Below are 17,641 nucleotides of genomic sequence, written 5' to 3'. Positions count from 1 at the left end.
ATTTTGAAATGCGCGCGTCATTGCTGGTGTTGGGGGGGTAATTGTGTGGAGAAGGGGGTATGATTGACGTTGCATACATACGTGTAGTCTCACGTGTGCGGTGTGAGGCTGAATCCGCTGGTCTTGGTAAACCGGGGCTAGATTCTCTCGGTTCTTTTCTGCGCGTTCGTTGTCTGAGGTTTGAAGCACACCGACTTCCAGACTAGAAAATACGATGTGTTGTCGTCCAATGGTATTGGGTATTCTGGTTAGCGGAACTAAGGTATTGTCGCGTGTCACCAATCAATGCACACGACCACGTAGTCACGACACCAAAACCATCATAGTTGAAAATCGTTGCAAAACTGAACATTCTTATTGTGGCAGCTAGGGTAAAGTGCGTCACTGTGCGCGAGCGCTACTCCGATCATGGTTGTCCTGCCTCTCTCGCCGATCCACTAGACATTTGTGCGTGCTTAACAGAATTAACACAATTCTCAACAAATCGAAAAAGGTATTTCCTCCACATTCGGACATGCCAAAACAAGAACAAAAAGATCCACCGCCTCAAAAGGAGTCTCGGTTTCAGTGGCGAAGTAGAAAAGGAAAAAAGGAAAGGAAGAATAGTGAGAATGGTCATGAGACATGGTGTGTTTCAAGACGGCCTCAGCCACGTATAGCAAAACAGTTGCTTTGCCGAAAATGCCCATCATCCTTGAACTCATATGAACATGATCTCCGGAATGGACTCAAACTCAAGGTTTGAGAAGATAGTAAAAGGAAACAACATATGAAAATGGCGGTGCGTGCGTGCGTCTGGGGATAACCCTGCGGGTCTGGAATTAGACCGCTGGCGCTTTTTACAAAGACGTATTGAAATCAAACATTGCGAATACGAAGGGGTAATAAGTTGCAGTGTTGAAAGCGAATCTGCAGGCTGAAGAATAAATAGTTGGAAAGCGAGAGTGATGTTGCGCCGTAAAGATGAGAATAAGTTGCGAGTTTGTCGCTGAAATAGTAATAATTATCGAGATCAAAGCCGAGGCCGGGTATCATCATGAGTGAAATAGATCCCAAGCTCTTGCACACAGTCCAATGAATTCTTCCTTCTTCTTCAGTTGCGTTTCTGGTGAGTCCCGTCCGGCTCCGAAGGGTCCGAGACGAGGTTGTTGGCGACCCAGCGGCGGGGTACCGTTGTCTTGTTCGTATTCGTCGCGGCCGCGTCTCCGTGAGCTGCCGCTGCGGTGCAGATCAGGCCGCGATGGATAGGCTGATTGTCCGTTCTTGGGCATTGGTGACGGGGGTGTTGGGGGCTGGTGGCCGCCGTAGTGGACTAGACGGGGCAGGAGATCTTCGCGGCCCCCGGATAGTTGTTGAACAGCCTCCTCTGCGGACTTGTACTCGCGGGGCCTTGAGGTTGGGGGCGGCTGTGTGAATTGTGGGGGCGGAAAGCTCGGTGAGGGCATTGGGGGCTGCACGTTGGAATGCGATGAGTGTCCGGGGCTGCCTTGGTGGTAGGGGTTTCGCGCTGTTCCGAGGGGCTCTGGGAAGACGTCCGAAATGGGCGGTAACCGGTTGTTGGTCTGCTGTGCGGGGACGTGGTGGATGTGTGATGATTGCGACAGGTTGGACGGGCCATTGGCCAGTTGTCGCGAAGGGGGTGCGTTGCCGCGAAGACCCGTGAAGGTTTGGTTTATCGGCGCCGACTGGATTACACGGTCGCTCGAGAATGTCTCATGCGAGGGAGGCGCGATGGAGAGACCCGGTGGTGGGCCCTTCCGGCGGGAGGTGGAAGGAGTCTTGATTGTTCGTCCAAAGGCACCAATCTCGGTGTTCCTGGTGTCTTCCATCTGGGGTGGTCCGCCCTTGCCGCCCTTCTGGCGCGCTTCGATGATTTGCCTTTGACGTTCTCTTACATCCAAGCTCCTTTGCAGTTGCTCGCGCATGCCAGGGTCCTGAGTGTGGAAGCCGGGTGAGAGGCAGGCCATGCCGACATCGTGCAGGTTGGCGCTGCCCTGGCCCGAGGGTCGTGCAGTGAGGGCACCGGAGGAGTGAACGATGTTGTGGTTGGCTAGGTTAAGGCGTTGGGGGCGGTGCCGGGTGGTGGCAGGCATGTCTGGCGACGTAGGCTCCTTCTTGACGACGATCTTGGGTGCTGGGCCGCGGGACCTGCGAGAGGAGGGACGGTTAGACATGAGGGACATGATGTCTCTGTGGGGAGGGGACATGGAGGTGGAGGTGGGAGAGGAGGCCGAAGGAGGACGGCATGACGAGGAAGAAGATCGGGAAGAAAGACTAAACGACGTACGAAAAAGGTGAGGGCTTGGTCTCGGCTCTGTGCTGTGCACCTGGACTGGAGGAGGTAGGTGAAGCATCCTGAGGTGGCAGTTGAGAGCGAGACTTGGGCGTCACTTGGTGGGGAGAGAGAGTCGAGGGCGCGATGGGAGCATATGTCCTCGACGAGCCGACCCCGTCAGTGGGCGCTGGTGCCGCATGCTGGGCAGGGGCCGGGGGATTGGCGACAACGGTGGTCATGGTCGCGTGTGGGCGTCCGTGTGGTGTCGGTGGGAGGGGCAGATAGATTGTAGGAGTGTGAGGTGGCAGGGTCTTGTAGGAAGTCCGCTACACGAAGCGTCGAGGGCTGCGGGCAGCCTGGGCGGGTTAGAGGCTGGTGCAACACTAAGCGGGCGCAGCCGGGGGAGACGGCGGGCCAGCGTTATGCACTGGAGCGGAGAGGCAGGAATAATTCGACGTAGGAACAGCGCAGTCGGCTGGGAGAAGCAACAGCACACGGCGTGTCTTTTGGGGCGCGGGTGTGGAGGGGATAAAAATGGCTCGCACAGACTTGTGTTTGCACAGGGCGGGCAGGGAATCGGCTTGGGTACAGCGGCTGGCATGCAGTAGACGACGTGCCTCCAGACGCCAGCCGGGGGGCGGTTGGCGTGGGCCGCCCTATCGCGAGCCTCGCAGCCAGGCCCTCCATGCGCAGCAGCAGTTGGGGACGCCTAGGGCGAGCAGATGGTCGCGTTGTCTGCGGGAGCTCGCTGCACCAGACACACGCCACCCACCAACCCACTGTTTCGCATCCACGGCCTGCCATCCATGGCGCCCGACTGTTAAAATCTGCGCTGCTAACTGCGACCGTCGTTTCCGCCAAAACAATCCCCTCCATTTACGCCCTCCCTGTTGTCATGCATAGGTTCTCGAGGCTGACAAGCCCACCGCGCAGTCTCCAGCTGCGTGTAACCTCCATCACGACTGGCCAACACCAAATATTGGCAATGGGCCTGTAACGCGCTGCATGCTCTCCCCAGCCAATCACACCCCCGCCAGCGCATGCCTGCCGACCGGCCCTAGACGAGCCTTCGACTTGTTTCACGCCGGCGCATCAGCGGTTTGACCACGCTCAAAGCAGCTGCCATCGACACGGACCGGAAAAGGATTAATTGGCCAGGAACATCGTTCATGGCCTCACGTTTCAGCAAGGCCAACTCTCCAATAGCGCTAGCCGATGTTTGTTTCTCACAATCTCACGCCCTCGCCGTGTCGGGGCTGCCCTTAGTCATTCACCCACAACCAGGGTCTGGCGTCGGCATCTCTCACACGTGGCCGGCAACGTTCGCCCGGTCCTGGGATTGCTCACTCCTTGCCTGTCACATGTCCTCTGCGTCCTGGCCTCTCCTGGCATCCAATGCGCCTTCCTCAATCACGGCCTGCTCGCTCCTTCCTTCTTGACTCATCTCTCACAAAGAGCCGCACTCTTGAAACATACACTCCCCATACACTCTCCGTTGCCACAGCTCCCACCATCCGAGTCCCATCCTACAAAGTATTCTCCGACCGTTGCGCAGAAACTGCCTCAATGCCGTGTCTATCTAGACCCCCGATTCTGCCGCTATCCTCCCAGCCATGCTTCGGCTAGCACTGTCCGTCGCGTTTCCTCGCCGACCACCACATTCCCGCAACATGCCAATCACTTCTTTGTTCTCCGTCACTGCAAGACCTTGATATATCGCCAAGTGCATTACACATGCTCATCTCATTCGTGACACTCTCATTCCTGTCGCTACTGCCCGCTCCGCTCAGCCGTCGGTCTTTCTGAATTCTTCCACATCCCCAGTCGACAGGTCGATCAGGTACCGACTCGACACCCCTCCAGGATAATTTCCAGCAGTCCATCCGCATTCGGTAATCACACCATCGCTTCTCCAATATGGAACCAGTGGGGCTTAACACCTGCTGCATCCAACCGAGCGACCGGGATAGGGCTGTCTGTCGCGCTCCTTCCAATCAAGCAAAGGATCGCCCGAGGCTCTATTTTGGGCAGTGATCGTATTACCTCGAGCCATGGTGCACTCTAGCACGCGTGCCATTACCCTGCCGTTGGGAATGAGCAATTACTGCCATCTGTTGAGGCAAGTCTCACATAAACGCTCTTGGCACGCTGTTCAAAGGTACTTGATTCACGCTCGGGCATGAAGCCGACGCTTTATTCTTGTGGCGTAGAGCAGTGAACGGGTCGAGTGAAGTGACAGTACCTTCGGCAAATGGCATGCTTCACGGCCTACACACAACGTGTACAGCCCGCAGTCTGCATGCGGCACAGAAACCTTGCCCGCGCACTTTCGCCCCTCGCCATTTTCTAATCATACTGCCCGACTACGCTTCCCCAGATGCAGCCCGCACGACAATACCCGTGTGCGACCTTCTTCGCTGGGTAATTGCGTCAACGCAGATCTGCCGTCCCACGTTTCCACTTCACGTTCACCCACCCGCTTCAAGCCGAATGCATCCGTTGCGGCGAGCATCTGTCGTTGTACCAATACTTTGTCGGCTTCCGTAGTCGTACCGAGGTGGGCAGCGCTATGTAGTTCGACGGTTTTGGATCGAATCGCAGGAGCATCGCCGTGTGGGTGGCTTGGTAGATGGGTGTTTGATCTGCGGCGTAGATCATGTTCTGTCGTGCGCCGTGAACAAAAGCAACGTCGACGAGGCTTGCCACTGAGTCACCGACAGTGACTCACTATCACAAGGGCGATCAGGGTCTTTGGCGTTCGCCAGAGTCTATTCTCAACTGGCTGTTTCATCGGAGGCAGATCGCGCGAGAACTTAGACCACCCTTTTGATGCCTACGCGCGCACGAACGACATGACTTCGGAGATTTTGCTTCGAACGGTTACTGTGCGACGGTAACATGTCACTACGGTGTCTGCAGTGCTACTACCCCCCCTCAAGCATTGTAGGTATCCTCCGAATCGATGTGTCGATGATACACAGCAGATCGCCTGCAGGATCGGCCCTCGTCGTAGTGTTCGCTCCACGTACGCATTCCGTTCAAGACATGGACGCTACGGTGGAACGAGCATCGCGGGCGAGAAGACTACACGAACGCAACTCCCAAAGCGGCACCGAGCAGCCGACCCGAAGACTTTGAACTCACTCAACGAACCGTTCAGGAGAAGGCGGGACGCGGCACTCGGGAGATCAGCGCGCAAGCGACCGCTCAACAGGTGTTGTAGCGTTGTTGTCGTCATTGTCCACCTGGGGACTGACTGTACAGCTAGCGTACTGCGTAGTTCACTCTGCTCCGTATCACTGCGTATACCCATCTTGACACCGTGCGACGCACACTAGTACTTCCTATCCCCTCGGGAGTTGCGCGTCTTCCAGATGGCTGTGACAACGCGCTACGACATGCTTCGGAGAGGACACCCGTTGCGCGGGTTAGAGGCCCGCTTATGTCGCGTCCTAACCTTCAACACGATGCTGAGTATACCAAGGTCCTCTCTGTGTGACTTGGAAGTAGACCGGTCCAATAGTATAGATATGATGGGGACCCAAGGACAGACGGATGAAGGTCTTCGCGCGATTACTCGTGGTGAATGAATTTCAGGTAAAGACACATTGGGGTATAAGCTATCACTGTCAATCGTAGACTTCTCGCACCCTGCCAACGTATGATTTCCCCTATTTCCGCTATCGGACGGGAATGAACATCAAATTTCGGATACAACTCCGCTGACTAGTGCGAAAAACTGGCAAGGAGATATACACGAGATCGAGGGCCACTACGATGGAATTCTCTATCAATTTTCACCACCCCGAGCGCACTTCACAGCTTCTTGGAACATACGGAAAATGCAGCAAACGATATAAGAACCACACGAGCTTGTCGGCTGAGGAGATGAAGCGGAAATCTAAGCATATCCACCATTTACCACCAAGAAGAACCCGCTCTTTATGTCGAATTCCCCTACAATTGACTGAATCATTAGAGAATAAGCTCTAAGTCATTAACAGGAGGAACTGGAAGGGGCAAACCTGAAGTTGATGGAGAAGAGAAAGCAGAAACACATTGTTGAGTTCTGCATCCCACGGTTCTGCAACAGGCCAGCCTAGAAGCGGTTTTCAGAGGTATATAATATCACAGATATTGGCAGTTATCGTTCTCTCTATCAATCTGACCTTGTAGGCTTCTTCGACAGCATCCATTCCGTGTCTATATACACGGACACACTACTTATTTCTACTCTGTTCGGCGCCTACGACCACGTAAAGCGGAGGTTGTAAGATAGTAACTATGATGGATTTCGATGTCAGCTTCTATCCATACACTTCTTCATCATGTTCCTTCAACGACATCAAATGTAATATCATTCGGCTCTCAAAATACTAGCATCGAGCGAAAGAATTTTGTTAGCGACATGGAATACGGATAGGATATAGCATGTCGGATCGCATCGGCAGGTCAGTTACGATCATGAAGTCTCCATGTGAAAACTAAATGATGTTGGGCTTGAAATCTATGAAGGGCCTTATGTGAAAATATCAAAGATGATCAAACATGGCGATAAAGTACGGAGACGGTGGGGGGCCTGTTATTTCGTGAATTTGATTCGTGTGTAAGCCATGCAAAGTTCCGGAAATCAAATAGTTACAAAATTCATGGTACGAAGGGTGAGCTTGTCATTCGCTGTAACTCTTTATGTACTGCACAGGCAACGACGAGGGTGACGGTGACTGGGTTAAACTGCTGGTAAGTCCACGTCAATTGACCCTTATCTTACTACTCTGCAACAAGGTATCAGAGGTGGTGTTAACAAACGGGGCTGGTATGCTCGAAGCACTGATGTGCCAAGGCATGGCGGGTATGGTCTCGCAAGCCTCTCACTTTGGCTCTGACGGGACAACCACAAGCAGGATTGTTCGAAATCGGAATCTACTTTTTCTCGTACCTTCACGATACGAGCCGTGTTGAGGTTTCGAAGAACGAGGCTGGTGTTGTGCGCTTTATGCGAAGTAACGAAGGGGTTGGTGCACAGTACCTTTTGCGCATCGCGAGTACGAGGTCATTGAATGTTTCTTTGAATTATCTAAGTCCTAAGAGAGTAACACAACGCGATATCATGTGCGACCCGCATTAGCACAATGCGGGGTGCTAGCATGTTCCTGGCTGTTGATAGGTAGGCATCGCCGACGGGGCTGCGACGGGCGGCTCGAGCAGTGCTCGGCCAAGGCAGGAAATCAAGAGGTTGGGAGTTAGGCGATGAGTTGGCATTCGCGGTGTGCTTTAAAGTTGAAACTAATTGAGTCGTTTTGCAAAATACCGTTACTACGATGTCGAAGCTGATGGGGGAGTGCCTGTCAGGGTGCAGGAAAAGCACGATACGAGTGCGCAGAGACCGCCGCAGCGGTGAGGCTGTAGTATCACAAGTCTTACAAAAGCAAAAGGCATAATAGTTGCCCTGCGTCGAGACATCGTTTCGTGATTGGAGCGCATTCCGTCCTCGTCTGGATGCGGATGGGCAATCTGAACGAGATGACCAGCGTAGGATCGCGCAAAACCCATCTCCAGTGAATGACTGTGGGGACATCAAACACAAGAAGTAGCCCGTCTCAGGGACTGGCAGAACTACTGTTCATCAATCTATTGCCTACCGCAGGCCAGAACGCGCCTGGCAGCCCGCATCTCCACAAGTCAAACGTCACACTTACCTAATCCTCGTACCCCTACCATGCCATCCCGATCAAACACGCACCCCAACCCCCCTTTCCCAACACAGCGTATCTGCGCACGCATCATCCAAAAGCGAAATGACATGCAACGCCAATGCCGTCCAAAACCTGCATTGGCAGTGGATGAAGATGCGCATTAAGTGTTCTCGATCTCGTGGATGCCTGCCTAGCGGGTAAAACTAAGCGGGGATGCAAATGTGCGACGGGCGGGAAAACAAGAACAGGGGTACGGTTCAAGGAAGCGTGCCGCCTGGCGCAGACGTGCATCATACCGTCTCTTTTTGGACGACTTGTCGCGACGGAAAAAGTACCTACGTCATACCGCGAGGGGCCAAGGAGGCTGGGACAAGGCCACCTCGCGCAGGTTTGGGAAATGCGTCTTAAAGTTGGCACTGCCACATCTCTTTGTCCTGCATACTTCTAACCTCTTGCCTACTTTGCATCTAATTCCTGGCACTTACATCTACCACTACTAATTCCTTCGATACCTCGACGTTGAGACGTTGAAAGTTTATTCGCTTGAGGCATCGCGCATCGTCACCCGACGGGAACACGGATAATCGATCGTAACGGTCGCTGATCATCTCACATCACCGAGATAGAACCGCAGAAATCATGTCTGGCGCACAGGAAAAACAGCTCCATGAGTACGTTATCTCGGCGTCCAATGCGCCGCGACGCGCATCGTCGCGTTCGCGATGAGATGGATTGCGCATCTGCTTTACCCTTGCGCAACGACTAACACACCAATCACAGGCTCCTCTCCCGCTCCATGGTCGACATCTACGTCGGCCCAGAGAACACGCACTGGATCCTACACGAGAAGCTCCTCTGCTACCACTCACCCTTCTTCCGCAAGATCTTTTACTCCAAGGCCAACTCTGCGTCGCGCACGCAATCCTTTGGCCTCCCCGATGAGGAAGATGCTCCCTTCAAGACCTTTGTCGGATGGCTCTACAGCTCCTCGCTCCCCGTCCCGCGCGAGGAAGCCGACCTAGGCGTATGCTTCGACCTGTACCTGATGGCCGAGAAATTCGAGATACCAGGCCTCGTCGCCGACGTCCTGCAGGTAGTCCGCGAATGGTACAAGTACAGCGACAGCTACCCCGGTCTGCGTCGCGTGCAGTACGTCTATGCCAACACCGAGGAGGGTAGCCCCATGCGCCACATGCTCGTCCACGCTGTTGCGCGCATGATGGTTATCGAGAAGGGTATCCCTGCGCACTGGGACAAGGCGCTGCGTAAGAACGGACAGCTTGCTGTCGATATCATCAAGGCGATCCAGGACTGGCGTCTTGAAGAGGAGGTTGTGCCTGATGCGCGCGAGGAGCCTGCCGAGGCCGAGGACCTTATCGATGTTGAGCAGGAGACGGCAAAGTTGGATGAGGAGGCCGAGCAGGAGATTGATGATGATGTCAGGGCGGAGCGCGCGGAGGAGGCAGATGACTCCGAGGACACCGTTGTCGAGAGCCCGACTAATGAGAGCAAACGCCCACAACCTAAGAGCCAGAAGAGTGGCAAGGATGTTGGACAGGACTTGAAGAGCAAGGATAATGGCCTTGTCAAGGACTTCAAGAAGTTCAGTCTCAAGGAGATGCCGAATGAGATGACCAACGCCGACTACGGTACTCTTCGCGCATAGGCTGCGTCCACCGCACTCACTTTCGCCACTTACTTCACCTTTGGATTCAATTTGCATGATTTCTGCCTATAGGGGGAATATATATCCGGCGTTGGGATCTGGGGTTTCGGGACATTTCTATCTTCTTCTTCTTGGTACTTTCACTTCGAAAAAGAGAGAATAATGTCTTAGTAGCCTTTATGGATTAGGTTTTTGGTAGTCAAGTTTGCAATTGTAACATCATTCATCGTTATATTTGCGTGCATTCATCCAGTCTCGTTTTGTAATGTGATTGCCTTCCCGACAGTATGCATGTTCATCAAAGTTCCAATCCTCCATCTCAAGACTTTACTCCTTGTGCAGTGGAAACTCGTCTCAGTCGATTATCCTGAAGAGTTAAGTCGAAACTGGTAGACATTGTCAATCTTTCATGCCCGTCACGGACGAACCTTTCAACTGAGATCATCTCACGCGTAGTCCGTTCTCAACAGAATAAAGTCTTATTAAACTAGAGCTACGATGAAGCCTATATACACAAGTCCTTAAAAAAAACGAATAGCAGAGACAATTCATATCTCATCCAAGAACAGTCTCTCCCCTAGCCATCCCCCTAACAAACAACGACCTTGGCGCATTCTTATTCGCACAGGTACTTGTAGCATTAACACAAATACCACCACCGCCCCTGCAGCAAGTCTTCACAACACACAACTGGTTCGCTCCGCAGTCCTCATTCACTGTGCACGCGGGACTGCTGCAGGAAGTAGTTCCAGGCACACAGAGACCGCCCCCGCCAGCAACGGCACCACAGACACATCCAGAACCGCAGTAGACGTAGTTGGTGCAAGACGAAGGCGCACAGCTGGGATTTGTGCAAAGCCCGCGAGCGCAACCACCGCTTGCGCAGACGTTACCACATGCGCCGCAGTTGTTGGGGTCGGTTTGGAAGTCTGGGCCTGCTGTAGTGGTAGCCGTCGCCATGATAGTGGTCGTTGGGGTCATGGTTTCCGTTGCAGCGATCTCCTGTGTTGCTGTGGTGGTCACGGTGACGACGGTTTCAGTGAAGGCGGTAGAGGTTGAGAAGCTAGTTTCGGTAGCGGTGCTGCTGACGACGACAGTGATGGTAGGAGTTGCAAGTGACAGGCATTCGCAGGCTTTGGTGATTTGCGCGCATTCGTATTGCTGGAGGCCCTCTGGGGCGTCTGGGCAAAGGGTTGGGGCGGGGAGGGTGGGTGTGGGTGTGGATAATGGTTCGATGGTGCTGGAAGGTACGATGGAAGAGGACTCTGTGGTGCTGGAGAGTATTGCGGAAGATAGCTCCACGGTGCTGGAAAGTGCTTTAGAAGAAAGCTCGACAGAGCTGAAAGTGATGGTAGAGGGTAGCTCGATAGCGCTTGATGTTGTTGCGTAAGATGACTCTGCAGTGCTTGAGAGAGTGGAGTAAGCTGGCTTCGTTACGCTTGAGTACGCGTACGATGCCTGTGATGCAGTTGAGTAGGCCAGATGCGATGCTTGCACTGTACTCAGGGTTTGCGACGATGGTACCTCTACTGCACTGGAGGGCTTCACGACCGGGTAGCTCACTGTGCTCGAGCATTTTGTGGATGTGGATGGAGGATTCGCAGTAGTCGAAGGCTTCTTGCTCTTAGTGCATGAAGTGCTGGTGGAACTGAGCGTCTGCACATAGTCGCGTTTGACGGGTGCTTCGGCCGTCACCGTTACTATCTTTGCCGTCGCTGGGCAGAGCTGTACTTCGGTAGTCCTAGGGACGTTAGAGTGTGTAGATACAGCATCCACGCGAAGTGACTTACGTGGTGATAGTTACTAAGACCGCATCGGCTGTCAAGGTCGTAGTGCCAGTGACTGTAGTCTCGTCGGTGTTTGTGAACGATTCCGTGAGTGTAACTGTCTCAAGGGTGTCCGTAGTTGAAATAACAGTCGATGTGCTTACTGCGCTCGAAGTGACGGTGACAGTAGGGATGGCCAGGAGTGACGAACAAAATCCTGCAGCTGTCGGTACAGCACGCAGATCATCGACAATAGGTGAAATGAGTTGACACTCCGAATCTTTGACGTCAGTGAGTCCCGGAATATCCTCTTGGGCTGAGCTGGCAACTGCTAAAGAAAGAAGGAGGGAGGTGATGGATGCGCGCATTTTGATGAAGTTTTCCGATTCTGGGCCGACTGTGGATGTTTGTCTCTGCCACTGGAGAGGAAGATGAGTTGAGTGAATACTAAACTAGACGGCCACGATAGCATATATACAACTCTAAGAGGGCTGCCCGTAGAGCCATTCTCGTGGCGCTCGACATGGCTGAGCTGAAGCGGGGCCTGACGAGGTCATTCGGAGGGTCCGAAGGCGTATTTACTTCCATTGCTACCAGTTGCAAATCTTCATCCACCACGGAAGCGAGATGACCTTCGATCTAAATCCACGAGAGTGTAAGCTTCTTGCTAAAATGCCAAGTTGTGGATAGAAACTTGACTCGAATAGGTCTCTTCACAATGAAGAGGCTGTAATGCTAGATCAGATAACCTAAAACAATCTAGCACATCTACAAAAGACACGCAGGGACTTCGTGGCGTATCGAATGGACAATGCGTCACGATGGAATGGGTTGGTGGGAGGCTTAAGGTGTACCTGACTAGTGCAGACCTGGGGAAAGCCTCGTCTAGGCCGCCATGGATCTCATTCCCCTGTCTGTGCTTGACCACGGACAAGGCGATAATTAACGCCGCATCTTACGATAATCGAATCGTGGACTCGTCAATTACTCGGCGCATAGTGGGAGGAAGTCCTCTAAGAAGAAGTAAAGTCATGGATATGAAGAGGACAATAGCAGAGTTTGTTAGACAGTTGAAGAAGGGGTATCTTTGATTGCAGGCGACGAAGGCTGAAAGTATTCGATAAGTGCCTGTACAGGCTATTGAGCAGTACGACGCTCGTCGGGCATATTCCTCCGTTCTTTCGCCGTAACCTTCTTGCGACGGCGTTCGATGACCTTGTCGCGCTGCTTCGATTTCATGTTCTGGAAGCGGTCGACCAATGCAATCTTCTTTTGCTCGGCTGGAACACATTGTCAGTACGTGCATGCTGGTGCGAGAGAGTTGCATGAACCTACACTTCTTCAGGAAGAAGGGCTGCTTGCCCTCCTTAACAAGCTCCTTCTCCTTCTTCTTGTGCTCACGCGTCACCTCCTGTAGCTTCTCCTTGTTCTCTCGGGCCTTCTGTTGCGACTCCATAGAGAGTAGCTTCTTCTTCAGCTGCTCCTGCTCGACCGGATTCTTTGTCTTCTTGATAGTCTGACGTAGTTCGGCAATCTCAGATTTCCGGTAGTCGTTGAGGAAGTCGTAACGTTTCTTAACCACAAACTCATCGGGCTGGGGTCCCGAGGCATTGTCGAAGCGGGGGTCACGGAAGACTGGCTTCTTCACATCGACTACGTTCCGCTTACGTGACACTGCACGCTTGCTTGACTGGACAGCGGGGGCGTGTTTGCTCGAGCGCGCTTTTGGAGCTGCGTCGGAGTCGGAGTCTTCATCACTACCGGCTTCTTGAGCGTCTCGTTTGCTCTCGCTTTTGCTCTTGCTCTTGTCTGTCTTCGCCTTTTTGCTGGGCTGTGCGCCGTTTGCAAGCTTTTCGGCCTTGATCTGCCGTAACCGCTCCCTCAACGCTTCCAGCTTGTCCTCTTGTGATTTGGATGTGTCGTCGCCTCGTTTTCGCTTTCGGTCGGCGGGTTGTTGTTTTGAGATAGCGTCTTGTGCTTTGGCCAATGCTCCAAAAGAGACTTTGCTCATTTGCGCTTTTACTTGGTCATCGTCGGAGGCGTCTGACTTGGGACTGTTAGTGGTATGCGCTGGCGGAGTAGAACTTTTGAAGACTCACCATGTCCTCGTCTCCTGATTCTCCATCTTCCTCGCCGTCTGAACTGATCACGTTACCGCCTTCATCTGCCTCGATCACAGACGCAGAAGAGGACCGGTCGGTGACCTCGTAGTAGCTCTCGGCGTCTGAACTGTCTTCGGCTGCGCGCAGAGTGCGATCCAACTTGTTCGCGAGCACCATCGTAAAAGCCTGGATTTGAGGATGTCGCAGTAAAAGCGGTTGTTGATGGTGTATCAGTGTCGCAGTATCGGTGTTCCTTTCGCGTTCTTCTTCGCCGCGGTCTACCAACATTTTTGTGGACCCCACCTGCCGGGGGTTTGATTCGCCGACAGGGCCGACAGACAGGCAACTGCGCCCAAATTTCGAGTGCGCCTTCCCACCGTCTGGCTTTATGCTGCGTGCTCTTCGTCTTCACCTCACCAGGCTTTTCACCGCTCACCCCTCCCGTCCCGCCGAGCGTCTGTCGCTATCGCACGTGCTCCATGGCCGCAGTCGCATCAGCTCGGTACAGCATCCCCCACTGCGCTCCAGTCGCAACTTCTTCCACTAACACCGACAACTTCAAGACCAAGACAGGTCGAGACAGCACTCCCCACGGGCGCCCGCTCTCTGCCTCCGCAAGCGCCAGCATGAACGAGTCATGGAATCCGAATGCGATGCCCTTCCGCCCGGGCGGCTTTGACCGTCGCGAGCAAAACTTTGGCGCCTTCGAGAACCAGCTTCCTCCACCACCACCCCCTCCTCCATTCCAGGGACCACCACCACCACCAGGGCCATATGGGCCGCCGAATGGCTTCTTCAACCAGAACTTTGCGCCGCCTCCACCGCCGCCCCAGCAGCCTCCGCACATGTTCAGCAACCAACACCATGACTTCGCAATTCACCAGCAAGCCATGGCATACCACCACTGGATGGTGCAGAACGGCCACCCGCATCACCCACCGCCACCGCCTCCTTTCCCACTAGGTCAAGAGGCCTTTGCGGGGCGCCCACCTCTACACATGCCGCCTCATGGCCAGCCGCCGTTTGCTGGGCCGCCATTTGGCCAGCAACCATACGGACATCAGGCGCATCATGGTGGGCCCCCGCCTATGCCTCACCAGCAACACCAAATGTACCCGAATCGCCCGCCCTACCATATGATGCAACAGCAGGCGAACTTCCCGCATGGGGCAAGGAACGAGGACATACAGTATGCTTTCGATGCCTTATTGAAGGGTCTAAAGTCAAAGAGCCGCACCGCTAATACTCAGAACAGGGCACCAACTCCTCCAGGCAAGAAGTCAAAGTCTGGGCTTACTGCCAACGGGCATGCTAAGCAGAAAGAGTATGGTACCCTCCACCGCATTGCTTCGTATGAAGCTGAGTGCTCTCGGATTAACAAGTTTCGCAGTACTCCCAAGGCACCAAAAACACCCAAAGCAGCCGGTGAGAAGAAGGGACGCTATGGTGACGAGAAAATTATGCTCCCTGCGCCGCAGCCTACCAAAGAATATCTGGACCAGGCCGCCGCAGAACCTGTCACCAACGACACACCTGGTCAAATGCTCGTTATCCTGGATCTCAACGGCACGGTGCTCTTCCGCCCTAACAAGAATGCCAAGACTATGATAGAGCGCCCGTACTTGAAGCCTTTCCTGCGCTACCTCTTCGAGAACTTCAAAGTCATGGTGTGGTCTAGCGCGAGGCCAGACAACGTCAAGTCTCTAGTTAGCCAAGCATTAGACAATGATCTCCGGTCAAAGCTCGTCGCTCAATGGGCGCGCGACAGTTTTGGACTCTCGCCGACAAACTATCAGCAGAACGTACAAGTATACAAGAACCTGAAGCTAGTATGGAGTCGAAGTCAGATCCAGTCTTTCCATCCGGATTATGAGGCCGGCAGTCGCTTCGGCCAACACAACACGGTGCTGATTGACGACTCTTCGATCAAGGCGAGTGCGCAACCGCACAACCTCCTGGAGATCCCGGAGTTCTGCGCTACTCCAGAGCAAATGCAAGGTGACGTGCTCCGAGAGGTAGCAGGCTACTTGGAGGCACTGAGGAGGCAAGCGGATGTATCGCAATTCATCAAAAAGGCTCCATTCACTGCCGGCGGAGGCTGGACGTTCGATTGGCCTGATGCCGACGCTGGAGGTGGCGAGATGACCAGCAAGGTGTCTGCGGGTAGTGCTCCTACTACGAGTAAGAAGAAGAACAAGAAGAAGCAGGCCAATGCCGCGGCAGTAGCAGCAAGTAGAACTAACACTCCTTTGTCACAGACAATTGATACCCTCGCAGCTGTATCGCTAGCTGCACCTGCGCAGCAACAAGCGCAGCTGTTGCAACAACAACAGCAAATGCAGCAGCAGCAGGCGTAAAAAGCAATTTCATTTCAACAGACGGGCAGGCAAGGAAGTACTCATGGATAACTTCCTACGTGAAGGCGCTGTTTGCCAACCGGGTGACTTGTGTTTGCATAGGTGGCTTGGAATAAGCGGATGTCTTCACTATGTACCAAAAGTTTGAGACATGACGGCCGATCATAATGTACAGCCTCGAGCTGAGAATTTCGATACCAGTACTACTGAATGTATCTTGCATCAGCGGAGGCTTACTTTCTGGGTTCACGCGCGAGGAGAGTAATCCACCGACTACGTTCTGTGATACCATCTCACTTGATGTACACTTAACAGTGCATGTGCGTTGAATCTTAACAGAGGTCAAATCCGTGCTCGACAAGCTGCTGAATGGCTAGGGTGGGTGCCCCGCCATGCCCCGCACCTCTGACTTCTTCTCACATTGGAAGGAGAGACCCTCAACATGACATTTCACTCGCATGTCACAGTAGGAACGAGTGCCCAGCATTTCCTCGATCGCTCAAAACGATTGCCAATATAAATTTTACAAGAATCAACTTCTCCATCGAACAACAACAGCAGGTCGCTTAGCTCAGTTGGTTAGAGCGTGGTGCTAATAACGCCAAGGTCGCGAGTTCGACCCTCGTAGTGACCACTCAAGCAATTGTTTTTTGCTCTTGGAATGTACTCAAATCTAAAGGTCTATCTTGTAGTCTTAGTTAGCAACACGTAAGTAAGAGCAACTAGAGAAGGCTATGCTACGTCTCTATGTATCTAAGTCTAGCCCTGCTATGTTTTTTGCGAACAAGGTAAGAGAAAAATGCTGCTTTATACTTTGTGTTGCGGAGACAAGTAAGAGAGCAATAATATTCTACACACTCTTGTATGGTGGCAACATGTCTCTATAGTAAGATGGATACGTAGCTTGTTCCACTTGCATTACTACAAAGAAAGTTCCATAGAACGTAAAGCTAAGTCGTTCAACGCATAGCTACCTAGGTAGTCTCACATAACGTGCAGTCCACAAGTAAGACAACATGCAATGCACAGCTACCTGCGGTTGTGCTCAATGATGAGGATACACGCGCGCTACCTCCTTCCTCGCTATAGTAGCTGTATACTTTTAGGTCTGGTTCTAAATAAACTTCGTTCTCATTGTCTGCGCTACAAGATGTCGTAGCCTTGGACGACTAAGCCTCGCAAGAAACCTGTCGCAATACAAGAGAGTTTTCCATGAGCGCTACCTACTAGCTTTCTGACATAGAGTTTCCTTACGAGTAACAATATAACTACGTTAAACGTGTAGTTATTCTTGCCTGCGCGAAGTGGTATTAACACAAGGTATACGCAATTGCAGTAAAGATCCAAACTAGCCTTTCCGCTTCCGCCATATTCAGCAACATCTAGAAGGATTGTCCGGGAAGCGTCACCCATAGACAGCAAGTAGCGGAGTGAAAAGACTTTTTCAGGAACACTTGAGCAAAGGCCGAACTAGTATGTACTATACCTGTCAGGGAGAGCATGACAGACTGATCTTGGATCATGTTTACACTTTCGTATCGACAAATCTTCTTATCGAGATGAACATTCCTTATCGTACCACATGTCAAGAACTTAGCCAAGAAAGATAGTAAAGCGGCTACGTAAGATGCGACACTAAGCAATGACACAAAAGACGTACGATGTGTTACAGCTAAGAATCGGACGCACGCGGATAGGGAAGATAATACATCGAGCACACAAATAGAACAAATATGATATGAATTGAAGCAAACATGACCAAGCGAAGGCAACATGCAT

The 17,641-nt window shown here is 52.8% G+C and overlaps 5 protein-coding genes and 1 non-coding gene across 6 annotated transcripts; 3 read left to right on the top strand and 3 right to left on the bottom strand.

Moving 5' to 3' along the window:
* Positions 1-1,034: 1,034 nt before the first annotated feature.
* Positions 1,035-2,944, bottom strand: BKA58DRAFT_362382 (uncharacterized protein; the record flags this gene model as incomplete). Its single annotated transcript, XM_046168807.1, is given in 2 exon segments — positions 1,035-2,274; positions 2,288-2,944. 2 exon segments carry the CDS (start codon positions 2,512-2,514, stop codon positions 1,035-1,037), a joined length of 1,467 nt encoding a protein of 488 aa, XP_046024070.1. The 5' UTR covers positions 2,515-2,944.
* A 5,551-nt stretch (positions 2,945-8,495) lies between these two features.
* BKA58DRAFT_189448 (uncharacterized protein) lies at positions 8,496-9,871 on the top strand. The gene is made up of 2 exons (XM_046165579.1): positions 8,496-8,642; positions 8,752-9,871. Exons 1-2 carry the CDS (start codon positions 8,611-8,613, stop codon positions 9,635-9,637), a joined length of 918 nt encoding a protein of 305 aa, XP_046024069.1. The 5' UTR covers positions 8,496-8,610; the 3' UTR covers positions 9,638-9,871.
* Positions 9,872-10,129: 258 nt separating this feature from the next.
* On the bottom strand, positions 10,130-11,823 carry BKA58DRAFT_470035 (uncharacterized protein). The gene is made up of 2 exons (XM_046175171.1): positions 11,428-11,823; positions 10,130-11,378 (listed from the first exon to the last, which is right to left on the bottom strand). Exons 1-2 carry the CDS (start codon positions 11,769-11,771, stop codon positions 10,193-10,195), a joined length of 1,530 nt encoding a protein of 509 aa, XP_046024068.1. The 5' UTR covers positions 11,772-11,823; the 3' UTR covers positions 10,130-10,192.
* A 717-nt stretch (positions 11,824-12,540) lies between these two features.
* On the bottom strand, positions 12,541-13,682 carry BKA58DRAFT_317336 (uncharacterized protein; the record flags this gene model as incomplete). The annotated part of the gene is made up of 3 exons (XM_046167620.1): positions 12,541-12,683; positions 12,739-13,450; positions 13,503-13,682. 3 exons carry the CDS (start codon positions 13,680-13,682, stop codon positions 12,541-12,543), a joined length of 1,035 nt encoding a protein of 344 aa, XP_046024067.1.
* Positions 13,683-13,885: 203 nt separating this feature from the next.
* BKA58DRAFT_470033 (uncharacterized protein) lies at positions 13,886-16,228 on the top strand. Its single transcript, XM_046175170.1, has 2 exons — positions 13,886-14,007; positions 14,069-16,228. The coding sequence occupies exons 1-2, from the start codon at positions 13,894-13,896 to the stop codon at positions 15,860-15,862; spliced, it is 1,908 nt and encodes a 635-aa protein (XP_046024066.1). The 5' UTR covers positions 13,886-13,893; the 3' UTR covers positions 15,863-16,228.
* Positions 16,229-16,422: 194 nt separating this feature from the next.
* Positions 16,423-16,496, top strand: BKA58DRAFT_t54. The gene has a single exon. It is a non-coding gene; the product is annotated as a tRNA-Ile (tRNA).
* The last annotated feature ends 1,145 nt before the right edge of the window (positions 16,497-17,641 follow it).

Source organism: Alternaria rosae (assembly GCF_020736505.1).
Source record: "Alternaria rosae strain MPI-PUGE-AT-0040 chromosome Unknown BKA58scaffold_6, whole genome shotgun sequence".
NCBI classification, from domain to species: Eukaryota; Fungi; Ascomycota; class Dothideomycetes; order Pleosporales; family Pleosporaceae; genus Alternaria; species Alternaria rosae.
This window is presented reverse-complemented; position numbering and strand designations above follow the sequence as displayed.